The 19,745-nt window shown below is 40.8% G+C and overlaps 1 protein-coding gene across 1 annotated transcript in view; it reads left to right on the top strand.

The window, feature by feature from the left end:
• pear1 (platelet endothelial aggregation receptor 1) overlaps positions 1-19,745 on the top strand; it is a 43,671-nt gene that overhangs the window by 14,587 nt on the left and 9,339 nt on the right. Inside the window, exons 2-13 of the mRNA XM_041043751.1 lie at positions 6,246-6,356; positions 6,920-7,021; positions 7,119-7,219; positions 9,992-10,084; positions 14,180-14,426; positions 15,981-16,083; positions 16,496-16,632; positions 17,107-17,319; positions 18,261-18,435; positions 18,651-18,771; positions 18,869-19,032; positions 19,642-19,744. Of these exons, the coding sequence (XP_040899685.1) occupies positions 6,250-6,356; positions 6,920-7,021; positions 7,119-7,219; positions 9,992-10,084; positions 14,180-14,426; positions 15,981-16,083; positions 16,496-16,632; positions 17,107-17,319; positions 18,261-18,435; positions 18,651-18,771; positions 18,869-19,032; positions 19,642-19,744 (1,666 nt within the window). The 5' untranslated portion in view covers positions 6,246-6,249. The remainder of the gene's footprint in view (positions 1-6,245; positions 6,357-6,919; positions 7,022-7,118; positions 7,220-9,991; positions 10,085-14,179; positions 14,427-15,980; positions 16,084-16,495; positions 16,633-17,106; positions 17,320-18,260; positions 18,436-18,650; positions 18,772-18,868; positions 19,033-19,641; position 19,745) is intronic.

Raw genomic sequence — 19,745 nt, 5'->3', positions numbered from 1 at the left:
TTTGTGACACAAACTTTTGGCTGTAGTCTCCTGTGGAGGGTACTTTTTGATACCCATCATGATCACAATCACAGAGTGATCATTTAAATCTCCTTAAGGCTCTGATACACACCGCAACTTTAAGGGCCAATTTTTAAGTGTAATGGTGCACAGCGATGCTTTAATCATGTGCAGTGCGACCATGTTGTTGCCAGGAAACATTTCAGTTGATTTTTGTCCTTTGGTCTCTCCTCCTTTGTCTCTTTCTGGAAGTTTTGCCAGTTTAAAATGTTCACAATTGTGCTGAATGCACTGGTTTCCCATATTTTAATGTCAGGGGCCCCTTAAAAGGCTTTGCATTAAGCAGCGGGCTCCTGTTTGCTAAGATTTTGTCTCAAGGAGCTCAATTTGAGGAGATTGTACAGAGTTCACTTTGGGTGGGCAGAGCACAGGGGAGTAAAGCCTGATACAAGAGCAATGATCCTTCATTTCTTCTCTCTCATTGTTTAAATGCCATTATAACAGAGTTTAACCACTCCTTATCCCTCCCTTTGGGAACCACTGGTTGAGTAAATCACTTCTTAAGGTTTGGCTGTATACTGATGGGTTGGGCAGGCAACTCTTATTTTGAAACTGTCTTGCATTGCAGTGACTAATTACCTATTAAAACTATAATCAGTAATTCAAGGGGTTATGAAAACTTAAATACGTAGTCTGATTACTTTCTTTTATTTTGTAATTTTTCACATTTATTTGCATTGCAAGGACAAAGTCCAGGAAATTAATCTTCTGTTTTTATTCATTTTATAAAGAGCACCTGTCTTCATTTAAATGGCGTTCCAAGTTTCTCGATTTTCCCTTAAAACTATTCCCAGAAGTAATCTTCTGTTTTTCAAAACAATTATAATTGAACGCATCTTATTTTGCTTTATACAACAGTATCCAGTTACAGTTTTTTTCTATTAAAACCTCAACAGAGAAAAAAAAAAGCTTTCTTCGCTAACCTTGCATCCATTGTCTTCAATTTAGCCTTTTTATGAGTGACCTTATTATGAACTTTTTTATTTCAGGCATTAAACTGTAGTGGTAATCTGGTGCTAATATTAGAGTTACTTATTACCGTGATGGCATGAAACAAAGCATAAATTCACTTAGATTCACACTACGATGCCACTTAAGAATGCATTGCACCCGCAGGATCACGTGTCATAACTCTAAAGGAAGTTTGCAAGAAAATCTACAGTATTACACCATGTAGTCTTTCTTTGATTGCCTGGTTGAAGTTTTAAAATAGTGCACAGAATAAAAGCATTTTAAGTTTTTATATCATTGATTCTGGAAGAACATGTTTGAGTCTGCAATGCCAAGAGAGGCTCAGAAGTGGCTCTGAAAAAAGAGAAAATGAGTTAGGAAGATGGAGCTGTATTCTGTTGTTTCTCTGTCTGGCATCAGAGCACCTCCACATGGAAATGGACTTGTACTTTGCAGGACTGTGTCTCTCTTTTTCTGTAGCTGTCTCTCTTAACACCCCAGCCAATATGTTATTCCACCTATTTTATTTTTCTTTCCCCTGTGACTTTTCCTACCAGTGGGTGACAGAAATCTGAGGTTAGATGGAAAAGAAACAGCAATGGTAGCTTACTGTCATCTTTGTGTGTGTGAGTGTGTCCTTAATTATTGTTGAAATACTTAAAGTGACGGGTGAGTGCTGGTTGTTATTAAAAATCAATACATCAACATTTTTGGAACAGCACTTATTTGCTTTCTTGCCAAGAGTTTGATATAATTCGCGTGTCATATCTCACTATGAAGCTGAGCTATGCAGCAGTGGGTTAGTTTAGCTTAGCATAAGGCAACACGCAGCCTCAGAGTGATGACAAAACTAAAGGAAGTCCGTGCACCCGGCCAAGAAAGAGTTCCACACATTACCCTCAATAAACCACAACTTGTTATTTTATACTTTGTTTTTTAAACAAACGAGACATAATGTGTTTATCAGTAAACTCTAGATGTGCAGGTGTGTGGGTTTTGTTAGTTTTGAATGGAACCAGGCTGTTTTCTGTGACAGCTGTATCTTCTCATCTAACTCTTGGGAAGAAAGCAAACAAACCTACTGAACTACTATAACGTTTAACAGGTTGTTGTTACTTCATGCTTTCGATAATCATATTAGAGAATGAGATCTCTCTACATGGGTGTAGTCACTGTCCTGACTGCTTAACTAATACAAACACGCAGTCTGATGGGAATACTCATCTGTCGAGATAATGGCTCTCTTGCATGAAATTGAACGAAAATAAATTTTTTGTTGTCAGCACTTATGCGTCCTGAAGGGCCCTTGATTGAAACGGAATATGGTAATAACATGGGTACAAATGCCTAGTGAGATTAATATAAAACCAGTGCATCTGTTTTCATTTGGGCTTTGTTTTCACCGAAGCCCCTGTGCGGTTCTGGAAAGAGCATTGTGGGGCCCTTAAACAGCTCACAGCATTCCTCAGTCAGTACGATGTGTGTATGCGTGGGCCTCTGCTTTGGGCCTTGACAGTATGAGTCAATAGAAGCCTAGTGAATTAGCAAAATGTCCTCAGATACTAAAAATAGTTTCTCTCTGAACTCTTTTCAGCGTATGGGACTAATTTGATGTGTGTGTGTGTAATGTCGCCAGAACATGAAAACACAAGATCAGTCCATGAAAGAGTTAGAAACAGTGTAGTGGGTGTTGCAGTGTGTATGTGCATGCATGTGGACATTACGTGTGTGTGAGTTCACGCACTGGCAAATAGGCCTGTGTGTGTGTGGCATTTTGCCTATTTTCTATTGGTTTATAGAGCCACATGAAAGTTTCACTGTGCTGGATGAGATTGTCTGCGTTTTTCATTACAAACAAGATCAAAAATATGTTGGAGTAACCTCTACTATTGTGGGTTTTTTTTACTGATCTTGGTCCAGACTGTACCTCTTTGACCATTGGTTGTGAACTGTAGAAGTGCGCATACGTTACTGCCAGTTAGCTATTAGCTAAACACATCAGAATTGAATGGAAAAGCTGTTGAGGTACATTATGCTACTTGTGACACTTGTGAAAAGGTTCAGAGCTGCGGCCTGGATAAAGCTCAGAGGAAATGATGATAGCTTACAGCTGAATGTAACGGAGTAGAAGGGTATTATACGAAAAGGAGGAAAAGGGAAGAATCAATCAGTCAACAGCCGCGGTGGAGTTTCATGTAAACCTCCATTTTTAGACTACCTGCCCTTCTTTATTCCACTAAAAAGCGGGGTTCCCTCCTTGGAGAGCCCAGTTTACAGATGATGATGCTACCACCTGGAGCTCCAGCAGCTCTACCTGCCCTCCACCCACTGTAGGTGACCCCAAACATGCAATGCAAACAGCAGCTGAGCTCGACTTCAAAACAACTCTGTCTGCACTCATTAAGCTTTCTTTTTCAGCATTTGAGAATTCCCATGCGGTTTGAAGCCGTTCTCTAATGAAACACAATTAAAATGAAAAGAAGGTAATGAAAAATATTTACCCCCAGTCCAATGAAGTGGCTGGTGGAGCTGATGACTCCTCTTAATAAAAGCCATATGCCTGTTCTCATAAAACTCTGTTTTTGCGGCACAGATTTCTTAGGCGTTAGCGTCTGTGCCAGCGAGTGAATTAACTCCTGACGGTGGGTAGGAGGGTAGCAAGAGGCACTTTATCAGAAGCAGAAGATCTGTGCACTCACACTGATTTATGCTGCAGACTTCACCAAGCCAAATCTCCAGCAGTGATAACCAGCCACTGGACAGAGTTAACATCAATGTAAGTCTGATAAATGAGCTTCTGATTGATTGTAGAGGTGTTTGTGGTGGGCAGCTTCTATAAACAAATCAAATAATCCTTATTCTTAAGTGTATTTTCCACCAAAAGTACCAAAAAAAAGAACACATTTTGTAAACACACATGAAGTTGTACTGATGGGAATTGAACCACTGACCTTGGCAGTGTTAGAGTAATGTATTATTCACCAAGCCACAGGCAAATCTTTTTCTCATCTCAGGAAATGTCCCAAAATTTCCCAAGCACCCAGAGTTTAATGCAAATATGTGCATGAAACGTGAGAGAAATATGTTTCTCCACCACAAATAGATGACATGAAGGAAACAGGGTTATAAAGTAGTTTAACAGTGAAATGACTCAGTGGATTCTACTGGAAGAAGCCGGGGTCTAATTTCCAAATTATCCTTTTTTTTTTTTTTTTTTTTAATGATTTAGTTTTGAGCTTATCATACTTAGCCTTGGCGAAAAGCTATTGTAGGTGAAAATAGTCAAACACCTCAGAAAAGAAAGAATCTGTGCACTGAGAATGAAAGAAACATTTTTCTTCTCATGAAACGAAAGTGACAGGGCTAAAAACAGGATGCAGTCTGACAGAGGAGTGATTTTTAAGCCTTAATGTATTCTTACTGTATTCGTTTTGTATTCACATCCCTTTCAGGATGAATGGTAATCATTTTGGAGACCCCCCTGACTTTTCCTCTAGAGCTTGCATCAGGTCACAATTTTATTTTGTACTTTATACTTTAGCTTATGACCAGATTTCTGCAAAACGTGTGATATTCCCATCATTAACAGTTGTGCTTTACCTTTTAAACATTATGTTAGCAGTGCTTTTGCAAGGATGTTAGCACTTAGCTCAAAGCACCACTGTGCCCACAGCCTCACAGAGCTGTTAGCATGGCTGTAGACTGCTGATTTTGGCTTTAGTTTTTAATAATACTAATCCTTGCCCAAAATCTTACCCCAGCTCTTATAGTAAGACATTGGTAAAGTTTTTAGTTGCCTAAACTTAACTCTAAATGAACTTCCCGTGTGACGTCAACCAAGTGGCTGAACAATATATAGACTGTGAAATTTTAGATGGGTAAAGATCTTAAGAAGCACTAAATTTCCATTTGTTGTTACTCCTTCTTCTGAGATGTTTTTTTTACATATCACTTGACCAAAGAAGATGATCTTGATCTGTGGCTGCAATGTCACTTTCCCAACATATCAGAAATCTGCCCAAAGCCACATGTAGATGACATGGGAAGCTGTGGTACAGTAATTCTGTCAGAGAGGACTTGTTGAAAAAACAGTTGGGAACAGGCTTGACCAATCCTATGTCAACACGACGTCCCCGTTCTCTAGAAAATGTTGTTATATTCCCACAGTTCTTTTACCAGAGGGCTCACAACACTGGCCTGCTGAACTTCTGTTCATTTCCACTGGATATTTTTAAGGGGAAAAAAGGAAAAAAAAATGCCTCCCTTTTGCTCCCTGAGAGCCTAACAGGGTCCCTGTGCCGTGATGCTCTCTTGGGCCGATGCACTGATTGGATCCAGATGCTGCTGGAGTGTGGATGGGGACAGCAGACGAGCGTGGAGGCTTCACTGCAGCACTGATTGATAGGGGTCAGGATGAAGTTTGGAGTCACATTTCTTTACTCTGACCCCCCCCGCCAACACACACTTTCTTTCTTTCTTATGCTCTTACTCTGTTCCATCTATCCTGTCAGGTTTTCGCCTGATGCCTGTGTTTTATGTACTCTGTTGAGACGATGTGGAGCTCAGCAGGGAGCAGACAGTGTTACGCTTCAAGTCTGGCTCTTTGCCTCACCTCTGCTGAGCGTTTAATGAACTCTTTTACAATCAGGGGCTGACTCTTAACCACAGTTTATAGGTACCAAGAACTAGCTTTCAGTGAATCTTTGTGTCCGGGAAACACAGTGAAGCGTTGATTATTGTACACGAAAAACAAAAACATTTAACGCAAATCTCTTGTTGAGAGCAGGAATAGAATCCTTTTTACATTTTCCATCTGTGTGTGCAGCATATGCCACAGTGCGTTTGCCTCGCAGAGTACTGCAAAGTAATTGCGGTGTTTTCAAGGCTGCTCAGATGTGTCCCTCAGTTAGAAAAAAAAAATACAGAAGTATGTTACTTGTGTAGGGATCTACAATAATTTCCAATATAAAGCAATCCACTTAAAAAATCTCAAATTACCATAGAGTTAAGACATCACCTCTTAAACAAACTAAACATTATATGTTTACACATTTGTTACACAACCAGATTGCACTGAATTATAGAAATGCTGCTTGTATTGTGTCCGTCTCTTGCATTTTCTTCTCTAACAACAATAGCAATATATTGTGGCCCTGTGCTGTCTTTCTGAAATCATATGGTTTTTGTGTCCCTTTGTAAATGTCCATTTGTTTGGGTTTTTTTTTTCTTTTCAGGACCATGCCGACCATGCAGATCTCCGCCGTCCTGCTCTTTTTAAGCTTCCTGATTGGTCTGAGCTGCTCCCTGAGCCCAAGAGACCCGAATGTGTGCAGCCTGTGGGAGAGGTGAGACTAGTTTATCTATGACAAACAAATACATATAAAACTCAACATCCACTTTGGCCTTTCTGTCAGCCAAACTGGTTTTCAGAATAGAAACAGCTGGTTACCTGGACACCGGCCTATCACACTTATCAGGACCTAGTATCTGCCAAATTTTAAATTTATAGCCACTGGGGATGTGGCTGGTGCCATTGTCCAACCTGACAATCCAGTCAATAGTTTTTGAGACATTTCACTAAAAACCATAATTGTCAGCCTAATGACGGTGCCAGAGTAAAAGTCAAGGGATCACCTAACACAAAGGATTCGTCTTCTTATAACCCTGACTGTCTGTACAAAATTTTGTGACAGTCCACCCAGTAGATTTTGATATATTTCACCGGATAACTGGAAACGTTGACCTGCTGAAGATGCTAGAAAGAAAGTCAGAAAATCACCAAAGGAGGATTCATCCTCTGGAGACCAAAATGTCATGGCCATTCAGTCTGGACCAGAGTGATGGACCGACCAACTGAGCAGGATAACTTTTCTCTTTCTATTTCTATTTCTATTGTCTCGCTTTTCAGCTTTACCACCTCAGTCAAAGAGTCCTACTCACATCCTTATGACCAAGTGACGGAGGAGCCCTGTTCGGACCCTCGGACTTCCTACAGATGCATGCGCCACAGGTAGCACTAGCATGATGACTCATTTCCTGTTGGGTTGACTTCCTCTTCCTGTCAGTGGAGGGTCAAAGCATCCTGTTTGACTATGTTATTCTTTCAGGATCACCTACAAGACGGCCTACAGGCAAGCAGTGAAGACAGACTATCGCAAGAGGTACCAGTGCTGTCCAGGATATTACGAGAGCAGAGACAAATGTGTCCGTAAGTAATTGACAGAGACAGAGGTTTTAACCTGTGGTTTTATACACCATCCACCAAATAAACACCAAACTTGTGAATCAACTTCTAAATCAGAATAACATTTGGCTGAATGTATTTGTCACATTTATGCTTACACAGACACAGACAGCCACCAGCTTACATTCCCGCCTGTCATTATAAAGAACTTCATCTTTCTGATTATTTTCCTTTGACTCCACTAATCTGGTTCCATAAACCAGGGTCTTTAACAGGATCTTCTTTTTTATTTAATATAAAATAATCTATTTAATACAGCTAGATTTCTGAGCCAAGTTATTTGACATCGTCCACTAAAGCCTAAAGGTGCACGTTTGCAAAACCGATGTGTACACAGGCACTAGTTAAACAAAGTAACATGATGATGGAGGAGTACAATCAGCAGCAATCAAGTGCAATGCTAAAATGGTTGCTAAGGTTGTGGTTTGCAAGTAAAACAATGTCACATTTTGTGCACACAGTTACTCATTCTCATTTTTCACAGCAAGCTGTTTTATTATTTTCTTTTTTTCCACCCAATGTGCATAGTCAATGAGTAGCATATGACACTGGAATTACCAAAATTATGGGTTTGACTCTCACTGGGGCTTCTCTTGCTGAAAATGCACACTATGTACTGGCAGTACTAGCTGGAATTTTAAACTTTAAACTGTGCGTTGCTGTGTTGAAAACCCTGATGCTCCCATCTTTACCTCAGTTCAAGGATTTCACATCATTTCAGTAACTTTTTCCATCAGCAAAGCATCTGTTAGTGATGCACTCAGAGGTGTGGCACCCCTGCCTCAACAACAAAAACTCCATCACATGAACAATATCACTAGCGTTCATGTTCGTGAACACTCTCAGAGAACTGGGATCTACACTCAGGTCAACTTAACACCAGGGCCAGAGTGCGTTCATGAATGAATACGATGTAAAATACTGTAAATATCTAGTTGTCCAAAACAAGAATATTGGATTTTAAAATTTTATTGTTTAATTTTATGTTTTCTGGCTGTCTTTAATGGGTTTTATAGATCTGTGTATAAATCAAAACAGTTTAAAGTGAAAAACTTTGCTTCACTGATTCATGTCTCAGTTACCATGATAAAACTGTTTATTTATCTAACCCTAAAACCAACCTTAACTTGATATACTTTTATGTGCTTAAAATAGCCTTCACAACAAACTTAGGTCCAGTCGTTAAAATAAGTAACAGATAGTTAGTTGAATATTGTTGTAATCTGAAGACACCAAACTGATGCCGCTGTCAACACTTTGCTGACAGTCAGTGGCAGTGACACATGCATAAAGCGAAACCATACATGGCCTCGCATAGGTAGAGAAAATTCTACCTTAGCTTTACAAACTGTCTCATAAATCACTGGTTCATCTCAGAGATGATGATGGTAATTACAAGGCTTTTCTGTGTGGCTGCCTCAAAGGCTGGCATTGTGGAGAAAAATGTTTTTTTTACCAAGCAAAGATGATATGCATTTTTGGTTGCTGATTGTCGAGCTTCTTTCTTTTGTAGCTAAACACAAAAGCTTTTGGTTTTGCTGACATCGGAAAAGTCAGGATGAAGCCTAATGAACGCCGTTTTGCGTTTTATAATTGAAACATCTCTTCAGCGTCGTCTGTGACTCCACCTAAACCCAATATCTGTACTTTTATTTTTTGTTGTGTAATACATATAATTAGAGAGAACTGTACTTACATCGTTCATTTTTAAGTTGGTAGCCTTTTCTTAGATCCTCCAAATCTCCAGCCTCCAGTGTCCACATAGTGTCTCTCAACTAGAAAGAAAATAATCAGTGAAATGATTGTTTACAGTATTTGAATGGACAGGAAATAAAAATGTGTATGTACAGCGCATGTTTCTCAGTGCCACATGTGAGAAAACAGTTGTCTAGTGTAACAAAAAATGAAAAGCTCTCTGGCAGAATTATTAGTCTTCAGTCAAAAATGCATGTTTGAATTAACTTAATTAATAGCAGAACCATTTCTAATGCTGGCATGCACACAATTCAAAGAGTCTCTAAGAGGAAGCTCCTTGACAGTATGAATGGCATCCAGCGCTGGTGCTTTCAATGCTTGGTTGAGCCCAGCTGTCGGGCTGGCAGCTCACACCCGTTTATGATGGGTGGAATAAATATTGAGGGAAAGAATGCAATTCAGCTGAACAGACTGTTGATTGAATAAAAAGTACACTTGTGAAATAGATTTAACAGGCACACAGTCTTTGACAATAATAATAATAAGAAGAAAAATAATAAAAGTACCCTTTTAATAGTATGTACTTCAAATTTCAAAGAGCACAAACAGGACACAGACCTTGGGAATATTACAAAAAGCAAATATGAACAAAGTGATTTCCAAGTAACTTCACAGGAAAACAGTGAAAAAGTAGTGACTGAAACTTGAAAAAGTCGATAAACTGATTTTTCAGTGAGCAATTTATCTTGCACAAATCCTGAAATAACATGCAGTTCAATTTGAATGAACACTTCTGGAACATGAGATGCTGTGCTGATGGTGGAGTCTCCGAGCTTTTGATCTTTTCGGGTTGGGGGTACATCAGAGATTTAAAAAAAAGTTGGGATCCAGTCTTATACTATCTGTACTTCATCCTGTGCCGTCTTCAGATCACTGCTCACTTTTCCGTATGTTATCAGTTGCATTTTATATATTATTTTCAGAGGTTGAATGTTTCCCCACAAAGCTAGGTCAGTCATAAATTATGTTTCTAATCCACAGCTCGCTGCACCAAGGAGTGTGTCCACGGTCGGTGTGTGGCTCCAGACCGTTGCCAGTGCGAGGGAGGCTGGCGTGGAGACGACTGTTCCAGCGGTATGAATCAGCCTTTTGCCCTCGTTCACATTTTCCTCACTCTCTCTTATTTGCTTTTTCCCCCATCACTCTCTCTCTCTCTTTCTCCCTCTATTCAGGTGCACACACAAAAACACAGTTCACATACACAACAGGAAATGACACCTGGCCACCAGACAAGTGGCTGATCTTCACACACCAGAGCCCTTTCCAATGGAAACAGCAAGGGAGCATTACCGCATTCACAGCAATGAGTCACTAATGTCAGCCTCAGTCCAGAAACCGGTTTACTAGTCCAGAAGGACTGCACCTCCACCTCTCACTCACAGTTACTATTCTAAATTAATAATAATAATTATGGCCATAACTTCACAACAGTGATTGTTAATAAAGTTGTTAAAACATGTTAAAAAATAGTGTGAGAGCAATAAGTTCTGAGTTAAATGCTGCATGATGTACTGAAAGTAGCTGTAGTCCATAAAATAGAGTTAAGACAAACATTAAATCTTCTCCTTCTGCACTTTATGATTTCTTCTACAAAACTAAAGTCAGCAGAAATAGTTATATAATAGCTTTTCAAGGCACCGTCTCCGAGCAGTGAGTCTAACCCTGTTTGTCTTGTCTGAAATCTCCTTAAATCTGATCGTCCAAACAACGTGGAGTGTGAAACCAGGACCGCATTTCACAGGGCTGCTGTTCCCCTGACTGAAAATGAAGTTTTCCACTACCTTCAGCGAGTTTCATCTCACTCAGCTGGGTCAATAGTACACAGCCCTCCTCCATTTTCCCCTACTCCTCTGCAGAGAGAAGGAATTAGCTTTAACGGGTAGCGGTTGATGTCTTGACAGGGGGATGATGGGAAAGGGAAATGGAAAATGTTACCCCACTCTCTGCCTTGCATGGGCCAGTTTTTCACCATCTCTCCTTACACTCGCTCTCACTTACGTAAATGTTCTTTCTTTGTTTTCACTCGTTCACTCAGCTCTTTTCTCTGAAGCCTTGGCTCCACCGTATCGACCTATAATGGAGCCTTTTTGGCAGAATAAGACCTGACACTTCCTGGATGCCTGTGTGTTAAGCTATCTAACTGTGGGAAAGAGGAGAGGGGCCTGAGGTTTTCATACTGAACACTCTTAGGACTGTTTGTCCATAAATTTTGAGAATAGACAAGAGGAGGGAGAAGAGTACTCAGTGTTCATGAAGGTGACAAAAAATGGGGAGGGGGTGAGTTGAAATGGACGAGAATGAAAAATGGGAGTATACTGATAATCACAGTGACTAAGGTAAGAGAAAGGCAGGAATGGGGCTTAGTGGAAATTAGAAAATGTCATGTCAAAGTAATTTTTGCTTTATATAAGCCCCATTCCAGAGAAGATTTTGAGCTGAAGGCTCCTTGTTAAATGTCCAGGAGATTATGTGGACTTTGGACACAAGTAAAACCCCAAACCACTGCTCGGACAATTCACAGGGGAAAAGGAAGAATTTTCCCACCATATCAGTGTGCATTCCTTATAAAACAGAGCGAGGAGATGCCAGTTCTGAAGCGTGTGTCAATCAGCGTGTTTACATGCACGCAATGTTACTGATACTGGTCATATTAAGTAGAGGTCGTATTAATGATACTCTCTGGATCTTCATTACAGAAACTAACTTAATTTGAGTTTTATTTATTTAGGAAATCTACTTAGATCAAGATCTCCTTGATTTAAGTTTGATAATTTGATAATTACTTTGATAATTTGTTCTCAGGTCTCCGCGAGTACCTGAGTACAGAGGAGATAGTTCAGCTTTATGATAATTTTAGAGGACGTATACTGACACACATACTGTACGTTTACATCAGTGAGGATAGGCTACCAAACTGAAAAACCTCTCTGTACAATGCAATAGAGACTCAAACATTTTCTGTGTGTGTGTGATTATAACCTTCTGGAGGGTGGGAGTTATTGGAGGTTCACTTCCTCAGAAAAATCACAAGAAATGGACAAAACCAACAAAACATCTGTTGAGCCCCACAGTGGAGATCTGGAGTTAAAGTCCAAAGCTAAAATGGAGCCTGAGACCAAGTGTCAAGATCAACTTAATTCAATTTTATTTTAATAACAGACACAGATAATGTGTACTTTTTACTCAAGCACATTTATTTAACACCTATACATCTATTTAATGTTCAGATAAAAAATTTATACACAAAACATATGATTAGTGTATAAAATATGATGCATTGTTATAGATTAAACTTCCAAGCAGCTGTTTTGTTGATGAAAAAAATTTTTATGTTTTCTGTTTTGTTAACTTGTTTCTTAGAGATTTTCTGAAATGTTGTGGTTTAAACTTTAGAGCCACCACTTGCTGTATCACTGTGATAAATCAAAATGCAGCAGGTCATGCAACTATCAAACACAGGTGTAAACAGAAGGAAAAGTGGCCATGAATTCCCCCTTTTGGTCAAATCTCAAACTTCTGGGAACTTCGGGTTGATCTTTGCTCTCCATTAAAATGATTAAATCAAAGCTGGACACACTTAAGCGTAAGTGCATTTGATGAAGGTAAACAAACTCAGCAGCACTGTGAGAGGAAAACCTGCACTTGGTGATGTATGTTTACATGCACGTAAACAGATGGGAAGACTTTTGATACAGGCCAGTGGAGGTTGTCAGACTCTGCCAGCTGGTTGCTCAAAAATCACATGTCCAATATGGTAAATTTCACCCATTCACTCATCTACTGTCTGGATGTATCAGCCCCCCCACCCGGTTCTTACACCGACAGGGCTGCAGACCCTTCAGTAAATATCCCCTGCTGCCCTGGAGAATGTCTATGTAAACATAATTGCCGCTCCAGCTGAGTTACTCATTACTCAACGTGACACACTCCGGCAGTACCCCTCTCCAATGCCCACAAAGAGAACAAGTGAAGTTATGATTCATTTAAACAAAGAGAGGCAAAGGGTCCTGCTCCGAGTTAGTGCAATAAACACTACAGTTCATGGCATCATGCTTTACTCCAAACCAAATTTGGCGCTATACTCTGCTCTCACTGTAATTATTGTCAAAGCAGGGCACATGTGCACATGTGGGGGGGCGACTGGACACATGGAACATGGACACATGCAACTTGAAGCTCAGGCCTTGGCGCACAGTTGATTCTGCGCATGAATGTCTGCAGCTCACAAAAAAAGATGATTCACTGAGGTCAGCATGAAATTGTTGGCATCGTTTTTAGCTGGAGAGAAGATAACTGACGCCCATCCATCTGTTACGTCAGTGCTATTGGATATCACATTTTCTCCACGATGTCCGACGTCCAAGACAGTCAAAGTTGTTGGTGAGAAATTTGAGGAATGAGCCCATGACCAATGTGGGTTCTCTCAATGGATTGAGATCTCTTCATCATGAATTGAAATCCAAACCTTGTGTGAATCTCCACTGCACGCTAACCTCCAACCCCCCTACCCGGAGCTGATCTTTAGGCTTCTGTAAAATGAAACGTTTAAAACTCGTCCGTCTTTTGAGCTCCATGCAAATCTCCCTGCCAATTTGAAATTACTTGTTGGTAACATAACACTCCTGAGCGAAAAGGGGCCAGATCTGGATGTGGAGGGGATCCATAGTAATGTGTGGAAGACACAGTATGTCCCCCACCCTCCCCAAGCACTCTTGTCCTCTTGTTTTTGTTCTGTTGTTCATCTCTTCGCTGCTGAGCGCATTGAATTTAATCAGATTTCTTTCTGCCTGTTTTTCATGATGTCATATTTCTGTACACACAGGGATGTTTGGGAGGAAAATTTACTGAGGAGAAACAAAACTGACAAAATGATCACACTTGCTCTGAATGCAAGTTAGAATAATCATAGGTAATGTTATTTTGCCTTGATGTTTTTATTTAATTTCCAGCATTGCAGAGTAGGTTTGACTCTGTTTGGAGTAGCAGGCATATTACTGGAAGCCGACTGCTTTGAATCTTTGGAAAATGTGGGCAATGAAAGTGACAACCTCCCTGGTGCAGGAGTGGGGTGGTGCTGAAAAAATATTCTTCTGGATAACTAAGTTTTAGAATCCAGAAAACAACCAGTATTCTTCATACTCTATAAATAACAGTTGTCTTACTTTTCAGCCTGTGATGACAAACACTGGGGCCCAAGCTGCAGTCAACAGTGCAAGTGTGAGAACGGAGCTCTCTGCGATCCTGTGAAGGGGGCGTGCCAGTGTCCTCCAGGGTTCAGAGGACGCTACTGCGAGGAGTCCTGTCCAGCAGGCACCTTCGGGAAGGGCTGTCTGCAGAGGTGCAAGTGTGGGACTGGAGGGTCCTGCAATATATCAACAGGAGAGTGCAAATGTCGGGTCGGATTCACTGGGACATTGTAAGTGTGCAATCAATCAATCAATAAATCAACCAATCAAACAAACAAACATAAATAAAGGGAGCTTAGCATATAAGGAGATTTGTTCCAAAATGCTTTAAGAACATTGACTGAAAGGCACTGGTGGTGTTTCTCTATTTACAGATTATTTTCAATTCAATTTACCTTGTTTTTCCCTCAAGGGGCAATTTAAGGCAAGTGGATTAGAAAACACACAAAAAGTAAACTAAGGGATCTCTATCTATCCATCCATCTATCTATCCATCCATCTATCCATCTCTATCTATCTATCCATCTATCTATCTATCTATCCATTTTTTTCATGATTCTTGCCAACAGACCTAGAATCTATAGCTATGCTAGCGGCTCATCCAACATGCATTTAAATATTTCACTAAAAAAAAAATGTTCGGGAAAAGTCAGGGGAATCATCAAAGTCATTATGATTCATTCTGTGGGGACCATGAACGCCTAAACCAAATGTCATGGCCATCCATCCAGTAGTTTTTGAGATATTTATATTGGGGCCAAAGTGGTAGACGAACCGACAAACATTGCCATCCGTAGGAGCCACACGGCCACTGTAGCTAATAACTGACACAATCTCTCTTGTATGTACAGTCAATTACTTCATTTGAAAAGACATTTGATACCTCTCTTCCTTACACATCACTTCATTACACTTTACTTCATTATCCTCATTTTCTCATTTGTCTGGCAGACATAGATGTTCCATGGCAAACTACATTATTTTTCCACAACTTAATTCTAAGATAGAAAAAAGACACTGATGTGCTACACTATAACTGATGAGTCATCTGTTACGCCCTGTTTTTTAGATGCCCCTGAGGATGAGTAAGCAATGAAAATTCTTCCCGAGTAGATATTAGTGGAAACTCGTATACTGCCAATGTGAAAAGCACAACACACCACTTTGAGCTAAATAAAAAAAGGGGGCTTGGCAACATTGATTATGGGTTAAATCTCCTTGATGAATTGTGTATATCTTAAGTCTGTCCATGTTATTTCACCTCCGGGGTATATTAGAAAATATAATAAACTAGCACTGCATTGTGATAAAGGTAGTTAAAGCCAAGCAAAGACACGTTCCAACTGTGCTGATGAATCCCACAAAGCTGTTGCACTGCCAGATCTTACAGTAATGAGGCAGCTACTGTTTTTCTTTCTTACTCTGTCCTTTTTTTCTACTTTTTCTACTACTGTTCTTCAGAGAAGTTTGAAGAGAATAGAACAGGGCCATAGGAATTCTTAAATGTTGTTTATAAGTGTTAGGGTTACATGACTTCTACATTTTTAAGCTATGAAAGTGGTAGTGAAGTTAAGTGTACAATATACCTCAGAACCGTACTTAAGTTCAGTATTTGACTAAATATACTTTCCACCACCGTTTGTGCCGATTTTGTGCTTGTTTTGTGCACTGTAGAACAAAACATTTACTCAAGTCCTCAGGAATGTACCAGGACACATGGAGAGTTTTTGACTAAAGTGGTCCATTAAGTTGCTATTAAGCATCATCTTCATCCTTCTCCCCAGCTGTGAGGAGGCGTGTCACCGGAAATGCCAGGCACGATGCCCCTGCCAGAATGGTGGCATCTGTAAGGGCATAGGGATCTGCGACTGCCCCCATGGATGGACGGTACGTTTTAAACTTGCATTGATAGTAACCTTTTGTGTTATCTGTGACGGTTTCCAGAGTTCAAGTAAGATCATGTGTTATGTTCCAGCTGGCTCCAAGTGTTGGACAAACAGCCTCTTTCTTAACACTGACTTATTTCCAAAGTCATTTTGAAGGCAACCTGTCATCTCTAGAGACATGCAGATTCATGGTTTTCCACTAATGTCAAAAATAAATCATGAGGTTTCTTTGCTTTCGGAACACACACAAGAGAAGGGCAGACATGATTGCAAACCCATCAGAAAGCAAGCTAACCCGTTATTTTGAGTGTCTCATTCCAGTTTTTTGCACTGATGCACTCACAATAATTTGATATTTTTCTTTCTACTACTACTACTATTATTGAGTGCTTTTTTTCCTCATTTCTCTGCAGGGCACAGTCTGTACGGAGCGATGCCCGGAGGGAAGGTTTGGACAAAACTGTGCTGAGGAATGTGTCTGCCACAACAGGGGCAAATGTGACCCTGAAACTGGACAGTGCCAGTGTGCTAAAGGTTTCACTGGTAACAGGTGTGTTGTGCAAGGGCACCTTTAGATGTGTGAGGATGTGCCTGCATTTGCATTTTCTTGCTTTTTTGTGAACCAAAATACAGAACTGATTTTTTTTTTGGCAGTAAGTGTAATTAAATCCTTGGTCAGAGAAAGCCTGGTGAGATGTTTTGGCATTGATGTGCTTTGATATAAATCATTAGAGGCTGGGGTTTGCATTGTACTGATGTCACATTGCAAGATTTTAGTCACTGAACAGTTGTTAATTTAAGCCATATTGTCTTTTTTTAAATGTCAAATTCCAACTATTTAACAAACACCAGAGACAGAAGAACACAGATTAATGGCTAACATCATACTGGCTAGCCACAACACAAAACAGAAGTTTAGAATTGTCTTGTGGTTCATGTGTGAATCAATAACAGACGTGTGCATGATTCCTCATTTGTCAAGCTCGTATGTGCATCTATATGACCTTCTGTGTTCTGCCCTCAGGTGTAATGAGGAGTGCGCTGCAGGAAGTTATGGTCAGGACTGCAAAGGTGTGTGTGACTGTGCAAATGGCGCTCGGTGCTACAACATTGATGGGGGCTGTCTGTGTGAGCCAGGCTTCAGTGGTCCACACTGCAGGGACAGGATGTGTGCACACGGCAAATACGGCATGCACTGCGAACGCACATGCCTCTGCCAGGACAAACACACACTCAGGTGAGAGGGTGCTGTCAGGAGAAGAAGGAGGAGCTCGCGCTGTACAACCATTTCTCTGAGGCACTGCTACATGTCAGTGAAACAGAAATACAATATTGTTTGAGGTAAACCAAAATAAGTGGGGCCAAAGAGACACAAATTTGGGCCAGTTATCTTGCAACTGGTAGCCCCAGTTAGACCTCATTTCATTGACTCAACAGTTTAGGGTACCAGATTTCAGCTGCCTTTTTGCAGACACTGGGGAAGTTTATCCACCAGTTAATCCTCATCCTTTAAGATCTCTCTTCTGATAAACATGAAGCAATGAAGCATGCTGTGTAAAAACACTTCCAATAAACCACAATCTTACCTTTTTAAGGCTTGTCCAAGTACCGTGTGTTTTCAAGTCCTCAACACCTCGTGCTGGTGAGCCTGCTGTGTGCCACCTGCGTCCAAAAACAACAAGGAGTCAGCTGATTCTGATGACTGCTGAATGGCCACAGTTCCCCTTCAGACAGGGCTCGTGTTAGCCACCTGTTAGCTGAAAAAACAATGCACTGTGGTCAACATTAGCAGTGATCGATAAAATTATTTTTATTCCTGAAGAAGAAATAAAAACTACTGAAGAAGGAGCATCAAAGCAGCTAACATGACTGGCGAGTTGGTAGTTTGAACCGAGTAGAAGTCAACTAGGCTTCATAATACTGTGGCTAACATTAGCTCTGCTCCTAGCTCTCACCTGTTTTGACCAGGTTTTGCTCTGCTGAGGCTGAGTGGCTGCAGTCATGGTACAGCCTCACAGCTGTTTTCAAGATGTAGTGGAAGTCAATTCATGTATCCTAATAATAATAATGAGGGAACACCTCATTATGTGTGTGTGTGTGTGTGTGTGTTGGTTTGGCAGAGTTGTTAGTTTCTCACCACTCCATTTCATCACATTTACCCCTGTTTCTATTGTCCAGCTGCCATCCAATGAAAGGGGAGTGCACATGCCAGCCAGGGTGGGCAGGACTCTACTGCAATGAAACGTGCGCTCATGGTTTCTACGGTCACGGTTGCCTGGAGCCGTGTCTGTGTGTGAATGGAGGGGTGTGTGATAGTGCCACTGGCCGATGTCAGTGTGCCCCAGGGTTCACGGTGAGTGGAGCAGCTTGGCATAATTTAGCTGTGAATCATCGGATGAGCTGATAAATGATAATAAGGTTTAAGAATCAATTATATATATTTTTCACTTTCTACTGCGGTGAACTAGCTCCCAGATCTAAGGACTTAACCTATTTTTATGTAACATCAAGGTCTCACACATTATCTGCCTAAATATCGAAACTTAAAATTATTATTTATTATTCCAGGGGACTCACTGTGAGAATCCATGTAAAAGCGGCACCTATGGCAAAAATTGCTCTCTGGAGTGCTCCTGTGAAAACTTTATTGACTGCTCACCAGTCGACGGGACGTGCTTCTGCAAAGAGGGTAAAACACTGAGAAGGCCACTGATAAAGAGGAAGTGAACTTTAGATCAACCATGTAACCAATCCAGCATGCCTGACAATCCATTATGTGTCTGCAGGCTGGCGAGGGCCAGACTGTTCCACCCCCTGCTCTGAGGGAACCTGGGGCCCAGGATGCAACGCCACCTGCCACTGCACCAATGGGGCAAAATGTAACCCTGCAGATGGATCTTGCACCTGCACAGCCGGCTGGCAGGGGGCGCACTGTGACCAACCATGCCCTGTAAGTGCCTAGAAATTAAGCTTTTCAGCTTAATTTATTCGTATTTACATAGGAAGTGGTAAGGAGTAGGACAAACTCATATAGAAAAATCCATCAGATAACGTCAAACCATTTTTTGGCATGTTAATGTTAATTCCCTCTCACTGATTCTCTGTTTACCTCCTAAAGCAACAGAAAATGTGCTGGACTCAAGTCACAATACTGTATGAAAACACCTGGCACTTTGTTAAATAATACAAACTCTACAGGATAAGATAAAATGCACTTTATGTTTATTCTATGTCAAGTTGAGAAGACAAAGGAACTATCTTTGATAACACTAATATACAAATCATAAGGGTGATAATTACACAGAATGTGTTCGTTCTGCTTGGACAGTCTGTAGAAGTGTTGTCCAGCTTTTCATCCCTTACCTCACCCTCTGTATGCTTTAATCTGCGTTTTGGATGTGTGTCCCCTTTGCCTTTGCCGAGCCAACTCACAAGGCTGCCTATATAACAACACACACTGCTAGTGTAGTATTTTGTCTGACTCTCACTGAGTTGGCCGAATGTTGAAGAGATTCCCCTGACAATTTTTTTGCCCGTTGGCATTTGTTCACATGTGCAGATGGGCACATTTGGGCCAGGCTGCCTGAAGAGGTGTGATTGTGTTCATGCCGACGGCTGCCAAGCTGCCACCGGGGAGTGCCACTGTCTGCCAGGTTGGTCGGG

The sequence above is a fragment of the Toxotes jaculatrix genome, chromosome 8 (assembly GCF_017976425.1).
Source record: "Toxotes jaculatrix isolate fToxJac2 chromosome 8, fToxJac2.pri, whole genome shotgun sequence".
In the NCBI taxonomy this organism is placed as follows: Eukaryota; Metazoa; Chordata; class Actinopteri; family Toxotidae; genus Toxotes; species Toxotes jaculatrix.
This window is presented reverse-complemented; position numbering and strand designations above follow the sequence as displayed.